This window comes from Lotus japonicus, chromosome 2, assembly GCF_012489685.1.
Source record: "Lotus japonicus ecotype B-129 chromosome 2, LjGifu_v1.2".
Lineage (NCBI taxonomy): Eukaryota > Viridiplantae > Streptophyta > Magnoliopsida > Fabales > Fabaceae > Lotus > Lotus japonicus.
This window is the reverse complement of record NC_080042.1, coordinates 11518033-11526840: the sequence shown is the minus strand read 5'-3', so window position 1 is coordinate 11526840 and position 8808 is coordinate 11518033. Positions and strand designations below refer to the sequence as shown.

The 8808-nt window shown below is 37.6% G+C and overlaps 2 protein-coding genes across 2 annotated transcripts; both read left to right on the top strand.

Moving 5' to 3' along the window:
* Positions 1-530: 530 nt before the first annotated feature.
* LOC130735256 (uncharacterized) lies at positions 531-1221 on the top strand. The gene is made up of 2 exons (XM_057587329.1): positions 531-574; positions 663-1221. The coding sequence occupies exon 2, from the start codon at positions 669-671 to the stop codon at positions 1017-1019; it is 351 nt and encodes a 116-aa protein (XP_057443312.1). The 5' UTR covers positions 531-574; positions 663-668; the 3' UTR covers positions 1020-1221.
* A 2299-nt stretch (positions 1222-3520) lies between these two features.
* Positions 3521-7941, top strand: LOC130737583 (uncharacterized). Its single transcript, XM_057589397.1, has 4 exons — positions 3521-3921; positions 4447-4629; positions 4887-5125; positions 7492-7941. The coding sequence occupies exons 1-4, from the start codon at positions 3631-3633 to the stop codon at positions 7739-7741; spliced, it is 963 nt and encodes a 320-aa protein (XP_057445380.1). The 5' UTR covers positions 3521-3630; the 3' UTR covers positions 7742-7941.
* Positions 7942-8808: the final 867 nt, after the last annotated feature.

The window sequence follows — 8808 nt, the reverse complement described above, 5'->3', positions numbered from 1 at the left end:
ACCTTCGATCTCTGTCGCTCCCCTTGCTTGAACCGTGTACTTGAAAGGTTCCATCATCTCCATCAAAGCACTTCACAACCCCATTCTCAGAATTGAAACCTAGAGGTAAGGATTTTTGGATTTTCCCCATTTAACTTGAAATTATGTTAATCATTGAACCCTAGGGTAGTCGATTGTTGCTTGTGTAGAGGTATTGTTGGCTGAAATGTCTTGAATGTGGTTTGGGTTTAGGGCCGATAGCTCATTGTCGTTAATGGCGTTTCTGGGTAAATACGGATCACAGGTTTCCGTATTGAATATGGAAAATGGTATTCCGTATTCAATATGGAACATAGTTTTCCGTATTGAATACGGAAAAACGTTTTCCGTATTCATCTCAGAACCAAACCCAACACTTATAATTGATTCTGGGTTCAGAATCAATTATAGAAGGTTTCCAAAGCATTTGTGAGTAGTTTCTAGATGCCATAATTGATTATTAGGAAAATAAAAGTTGATCCAAGCATGCATAATCCACAGAAGATCCCATCGGTTCATCATCCCTGATGATAGGAGGGAGGAGTTCAGTGCAGTGGTAAGTTTGAATTTTATTTTCCATTCAATTGTGATTTTTTGTTCATGATATTTTATTTGTATCTAATGTATCTACATTATTTTTGCAGACTGTTATGCGTCGGGCCGTGGACTTGTTGGAGCAGTCACTCGAGGTGCCAGATGCTCCTGCAGAGGGCACGCATTCCCGATCCCTCACTGAGAGGGCGCTGGATCTTATTAGATCCAATGCCTTCATTGGTACCCAGGGGGTAGCCTTTGCTGCTGTCCGAGGAGCTAGAGCTGCAGGAGGCAGAGCGCGTGGAGGCAGAGGCCGTGGAGGCAGAGGCCGTGGAGGCAGAGCCCGTGGAGAGGGTGCTCCTGCAGAGGGTGCTCCTGCAGAGGGTGCGCGTGGAGGCAGAGGCCGTGGAGGCAGAGCCCGTGGACCTAGAGGTCGTAGAGGGGCCGGTAGGGGTCGGGGCGAGTGATTTACTGTATATTTGTATATATTTTTTTTGTATTTTTATATTATGACATGTGACTCTTTGTATTAGGACTCTCTTTATATTAATCATGCTTTCTATTTTCACTCATTATATGCCGACTCTTGTATTGAAAAAAACCCGTATAACTACACCGTAAATAATCAAAGGCAGGATAAGTAACATAAATAATTCATGGCAAACAGTTTAAAGGGTACACGAAATTATTCAAACTGGCATGTGCACCCTCAGCCCTACAAACAACAAATAGATATCTTATTAACAACAATCTATCAAATGAACAAACAACGCATAAATTAAGCTCATGTAATTTTTTTACCTGTTACTTGTTGTTGTTCCAAAGTGCATCACATGATTTGTCCATGCCTTGGCGAATTTCTCCTTGTGAACCAACCATGTAGTAGAACAATAGGAGGTAAAGTTGCTGTATTTTGCCTTGCACATATTAAACAATTGCATCCATTTCACTTCAAATTCTTCAACTGTTGCAGCATCCACCACCTCTGCCCACTTCATCATAACCAACTCAGCAAAATCATCTGTGCCAACATAGAGTTTGCACTTTGCCAAAACACACTTGTTGATGTGCCACAAGCATAATAAATGTGTAGTGTTAGGAAGGCTTTGCTTAGCAGCACTCAATAAGGCAAGATCCCTGTCAGTAACAATCACCTTAGGCAACATGGCTTGATCAGCTAATAGAGACTTCATACACTCCAGTGCCCAAACGTAGTCATCTGTGCCCTCATTAACAATGTAGCAAAAGGCTATGGAGTATGTCTTATCTGTGGAAGTCAGTCCAACAATCTCAAGCAAGGGAATTGCATATTTGTTTGTCTTGTATGTGCAATCCATAATCACTACATATGGAAATGTGTTGAACAGTTTGATAGCATTTGGATGAGCCCAAAATACATCCCTAATGACTTCCGATCCAGGCTCATGTCTTTCAAAGTGGACATACTTGTCACCGTCCAACTTCTTCAACAAGTGTTGCATTTCTGTCAATCCCCCGCGGAGGGATTTTCTTAACCTCTTGCAAACACCATAAATCTGAGATATGGTAGTCAAGTTTGAAGGATTGTTTTCCTTCAAAGTCAACAACATCTTTCTCGGTGGAACCCAACTCCTTGTCATTTTTCCCACTTGCTCCTTCTCTCCGGGTTTTAGACGACCAACAAAATTGTGCCCAAGTAGTGACCTAGCTGGTTCATGGTTGTGTATACCTTCCATCACCTTTAGCCGCCAATCTCTATCTATGCCATTTTTCCTAGGTCGTCCTTTTAGTCTAAAAGGACAACCTGTCTTTTGTGATCTCGTCCCTTCAACAAGGTCAGGGTCTCTATAAGGAACATATTTACCATGCTTCTCGCACCCTAACATGACATAAGTTTTTCTGCTTCCATTCCCACCATAATCTGACTTTGTGATCAACGTAACATATCCATTTTCAATCGCAATTCCATGAACCCAATTGATAAGATCATCACGGGTAGGGAAAATCTGTTATAATAATAAGAATTGATTACAAGGGTGATCAAGACATAATAAGAATTGATATATTACACTCTCAAAACAATGCAAAAATATGTTCAAAGAATACATGATCAGTTGCAAATAAATGCGAGACATCTATACTTATACACGGGGGCACAAATGCTGGTGGTGGCACCTCTGTAGTGGCCTCTTCAGGTTGACCATTGTGAAATCCAGCTTCAATCAATTGTGACTCACCAAAGAAAAATGAATCTGTCATCCCTGGAAGAGAATACGGAAAGTTACATTCCATACTCAATACGGAAATCTACTTTCCATACCGAATACGGATTGTTACTTTCCATACTGAATACGGAAAGTACCTTTCCATATTCAATACGGAAGATAACAATCCGTATTATATCACGACTCAGAATTCAAAAACCCATCCTTCTAACTACTTAAACTACTTAATCTAACTACTTAAACTACTTAATCTAACTACTTCCACTACTTAATCCTACAAAATAACAACAAATAAACACATAGACTTACCTCTACTACAACACTTGTTGTAGTGGTGGAGAGCTTGGGAAATGAAGGAGTGGATGGTGGTGGAGAGCTTGGGAATGAAAGTGAGGTAGGAGAGGGTGAGAGAGAGGGTGGTCTGGAGGCATTGAGGAGGTTCAGGGGGGCTGGTGAGGGGTTGGTGAAGGTTGGTGAGGGAGGAGTAATGGTGGAAAAAGGGGGAATCCTGTCAGAGTTAAATACGGAAAATACCTTTCCGTAGTCATCAAAATATAATACGGAAAGTACCTTTCCGTATTCAGTTAAATTGAATACGGAAAGTACCTTTCCGTAGGGCACTTTTGGGTTTAAAAAAAAAGGGTGGGGCGCGCAGCCCCATAGGGAGGCCCCAAACCCAACTCTCCATGATGGGATATGCTTCAGGTTCCAAGTCAAAATTGTTCTCTGACCTCAGCTTCAACATTTACTAACACAAATGCATTATTATAGCTTGTGTGTGTGTCATGTCCTTCTTAAACAACCACCTGTTGGTCCTTGCTAGCTCCAAAATATTGATTGAGATTCGGATTTTGGAGCAATCAGACCAGTGAGCATGATGATGAGTGAATTAGTGAATCACCAAAGAGTGAAAACCAACGGGATATGGATACATGTAGCAGAGCAAGGAACAGGACCACTAGTTCTACTGCTTCATGGCTTCCCAGAAATATGGTACTCCTGGCGCCACCAGCTCAACTACTTAGCACAAAATGGTTATCATGCGGTTGCTCCTGATCTTAGAGGCTACGGTGACTCTGATTCTCCTCTTGACCCCAATTCCTACACTGTTCAGCACATAGTAGGTGATCTTATTGGTCTTCTTGACCATTTTGGTGAACAACAGGTATCACACACAAATTCTCTATTGAGTGCCAAAGTCAAAGAATTTTGTGGTGTTTTCCCTTTTTTCATGTCTTTGTTTCTTTCCTTCTCTTTATTTAACTATCTTTGGAAAGCATTCTCCTTGGAAATCAATTTACAATTTTGTAAAAATAAAATTCATTTTGAGGAGAAACTCATATTAGTAGCTTCTCGGTGGCAGATTTGATTTTGAGAAAAAATAAGTTCATGAAAGAGTTTATTTGAGTTTAATTGAAACGTCTATGCAACTATTTGAAATAGCTTATGTAAATAATTTATGACCTATAAATAAGTGATTCAGATTAGCTTAATTATGAATAAACGTTTATATTTACTTATTTTGAGCTTATTTCAATAAGCTTATTGCCTTAAGCATTTACGCAATAAGCACTTATTGCCATAAGCCCTTAAACTATAGTGATTACTCAATTGCTCCCTTATTTTTTAAGGAAAAATAAGCTTATTCAAACATGTTAATAATTTTCTTTTTTGAACAAAATGAATACAGGCATTTGTGGTTGGTTCTGACTGGGGAGCAAACATTGGATGGAACCTATGTCTGTTTAGACCGGACAGGGTGAAGGGATTTGTTCCTCTAGGTGTTCCTTATTTGCCAAGATCTCCAACTGCTAAAACGGTTGAAACAATCAGGAAAATATATGGAGATGAGAGTCATGTCTGCCAGTTCCAGGTACCCTTTTAAGTTTTAACAGCTTCTGTATTGCATTTTTGGAGATTTTTCTAAAATTGATTCTGAAGCCCTGGAGTCAATTATGAGAATAAGCTTTTGTGGATGACTTTTGGATTTCATATTTGATTATGACGAAAAAGAGACTGATCCAAAGTCCAAACATGCTATTAACTTTAAACGGGTTGATTGAAATAATGTGTCACATACATAGGAAATGATTTTTGTTGAAATTAATGGTGTGGTTTGTGTTTGTGCAGGAAGCTGGTCGTGCAGAGAGAGCTTTTGCAAGATATGATTGCTTGACAGTGATGAAGAAGTTTTTGCTGATGACAACAGATTTTCTAGTAGCTCCTCCTGGCGTGGAGATCATTGATTTCTTACCGACGCCTTCGGTTTTGCCATCATGGATCACTGAGGAGGAACTCATGGTGTTTGCAGATAAATTCCAGGAGTCTGGTTTCACTGGTCCACTTAATTACTACCGGGCAATGGACCTGTAAGTATCATTTTCACTACCTATTTGCTCTGTTTCCTCTGTTTAGTTTTTTAGAACAATCCAATTCCTCAACAAGTCAAAAATGGCAACTTCTAATTTTCTCATGTACAGTCAAACTTATAAAACATATACATTTTTTTTCTTAGACAGATGTTAACACATTCTAAAATGTGTAGGAATTTTTAATCCGATTCAAGCCTTGCTAAACAATTTTTTTTTTCCATCTTTTACTAAGTCCAATTGTCAAAGATATGTGGTATCTCTAATATAATTAAGGGGACTGATAAATGTGTCATGTTTCTTTTTTTCTTATCTTTTAGCCTGGGTGTGGGTGTCCCCGCCTTCTCTTTTGAGGGTAAGAAACTAAGAATAGTATTGTTTGAAAAACTATGAAAGACTCTCCTAATAGATGACGTTCTTGCAGTTTAAACTTGTGTTATTATTCTTACGGAGGTCTAACTTGGCTACCATTGGACCAATACCTTAGTGGTAAATGTTCATGTTTTATAGTTTAATTGAACTGTTGAAATCTTGTTAAAGTATTTTTGGTACAATGAAAATCTTGTTAAGGTTCATCTTTCAATGATTTATCATTACAGCTAAATAAGCTAATGAATCCTAACTAATTTATCACAATGAGGTGGAAAAAATGTTAAATATTTGGCTTAATTGCACTTTTGGTCCCTCAACTTTGGCCTAACTGCGAACATCGTCCATGAACTTTAAAATTAGCAGAAAACGTCCCTAACGTTTACACCCGGTTGCAAAATTGGTTTTCCGTCCAATTCCATCCAAAAACTAACGAAATATTCCTCAAAAAATTAATTAAAAAATTTAGTCTCTGAAACATTCATCATCTTCATATTAAAAACCCAGAAATTCATCATCTTCATCCCATTTTTCCTTCATCTTCATCATCTTAATTAACACCCTTTTCTTTTTCACCTTTCCACCATAACCTCTACACTTCAACTGCAAGCCACCACCGCCGTACCATGGATCACTCCTCTCACTTCCCCAAATCACATCATCACCACCACTCATTCTCACTTTCCGATCTGAACCTCTACACACCGCCACGTTTTCCTGCAACCGCTTCTCCTCAGATCTGCCCTTTCCCGATCTGAACCTCTCCTTGCTGGTTTTAGCGCCGCCGTCGCTCACCCTTTCCCAATCTTCCCATCACCACCACTCGTTCATCACCTATCTCAGATCTTATCCTCTGCACACCACCACGTTTTCGCGCAGCCGCTCTGTTCGCCGCCATCACCATCATCCTCTAGTTTTATATCGTCTCTTACTCTGCTGGCGGAGGAGGATGCAGTGGTTTTTGGGTAGTGGTTGTGGTGTTGGTGGTTGAGAGAGAGGGAGAAGTGTTAGTTACATTGTCTGAATGTTTTATCTCAAACAATGAAATGGATCGTTGAGAGATTTGGATTTTGTACCTTCCATTTGATCACATTGTTCATCTGCTGTAAATAATTAATTTTGTTTTCCTTTTGTTTGCTGGGTGTCACTGTGGAATGTGTGTACTTTAGGAATTTCTTTTCAGGTTTGGACATATTGAGTGGAAGGAATTGTTATTGGTGAGATGGATCAGGCAAGAAGTGCAGGTAGTGGTGAGATGTTGGATCGTGTTGATGAAGGGGTGGGTGGGAAATTGAGCTATTTGAGTGAAGGAGTTGCAATTGATGTAGTAGCTGGTCTTGGCTTGGGTGACAGAGTTGCATTTGTTATTGGTGTGATCTGGGTTCTTCTTCTTCAACCTCTCTCTCCAACAATGAACCCAGAAAAAAAAATATTTCCAGTAAAAGGATAGAAAAAGGATGAATTTTAGGTTTTTGTTTTATTTTCTTATTTTTTATTAATTTTTATCCCAGAATTCGTTAAATAGTGGATGGAATTTGACGGAAAACCAATTTTGCAACCGGGTGTAAACGTTAGGGATGATTTTTGCTAATTTTAAAGTTTGGGGACAATTTTCACAGGAAGGTCAAAGTTGGGGGACCAAAAGTGCAGTTAAACCTAAATATTTTTGCAAGATAGGAACCTTTGTGCTCAGAGAGAGAGGGGACAATTACAATTATTAAACTTGGCTAGGTTTGACATAAATAATAACTTTGCATGTGTTAATTTGTTATTTGAGAATCAAATTTTACATCCTTAGTAAGGGTTGATTTAACTTCACTAGTGATCTTGGTTTCTAATTCTAAGTTCAGACGATGAAGTTGTGTAACATCCTTGAAAAAAGTTTCATTGTTTATAGTGGTCATATATATCTTACCCAATTAGTGATATCTCGTAGTGTTTTTTTTTTCTGAATGAATTAATCTTTACTCAATTACATACATGCCCAATGGTAACAGAAACTGGGAGCTTCTTGCACCGTGGCAAGGATCAAAGATAATAGTTCCAACGAAGTACATAGCCGGAGACAAAGACATTGGCTTTGAAAAGGGTGGTATGAAGGATTTTGTGGAAAGTGATGTTTTTAAGAGTATTGTTCCCAACCTTGAAACAGTTATACTAGATGGACACCATTTTATACATCAAGAGAAAGCCCAACAAGTTTCAGATGAAATCCTTTGCTTCATCAGGAAATTATCTCTGGATTAAAAATATTTAATGGTCTCACTTTCAGACCTTATATCTCTTTTTTTACAGTGACCTTATAGCCTTGATAGTCTGTTAGTAATTTGCAAGAGGAGAGTTGTTTGTGCCGACACATCAACTCATTCATTTGTCTTACTTTTACCAGTTGTGTTACTTGTGTACTATGTGTCAGTTCTATATTCGACCTATTATTTTCACTCTAATTTCTGTCTTTTATATTTCAAAATCAATATCAATATCAATATCAATATATCAATATATATATTAGAAAAGAATATAACTTCTATCAAACTGATTTAGTGACATGTCATTCTCACGTTAATTCTTAGTGACGTGTCATCCTTACGTTAAATCTCATAAAAAAAATTCCACGTGTCATTCTCTGGTTCATTCTCATAAAAAAAATATATTTTTAAATTTTAGATTTGATTAGGATTTAGATTGTTTATTTCTTGATTTTATCTAAAGATTTACTACTCCTTACTAAATTTATTTCCAAAACAAATCTGGAAACCGTTTTCATTATCTCTTTAAATTAGGAAAAGTCTCAACCCTAATTTACTACATATTTACATGAAACAAATTCAATAAAAATACCATAAAAACTAGTGTTTCTTTACCCGCGCGTTGCGCGGGGAATATGTTTGTTATATTCATACGTCAATCAATACCTTGATTATTAAAAATATATTAAACAACAGATGAAATAGAATAGTCTGAAATGCTAAGCAAAGTGAACAAAAAGATTTTTCTTGTAAGCTTGATCTAGATCAACATGAACTCGTTTCACATTCTTCTTGGACATGAAGACAATAGCACAAATCATAGATTTAAGAAATCACCAATAAAACAGATGATAAACACATATTAATCATGGGAAAAAAAGAATATGATAGTAGCACAAATGAAGATTGTGAAAGATAAATCATAAAGTATGACATCATTGTGTTTATATCAAGTCATCCAAATTTATGCCATTATTGCAGGGTCCCTACAAAATTTATGATATATATTAGACTTTGTACATACCCGTATAATTTGTACAAAAAATGAAAGTGGACTATATTATA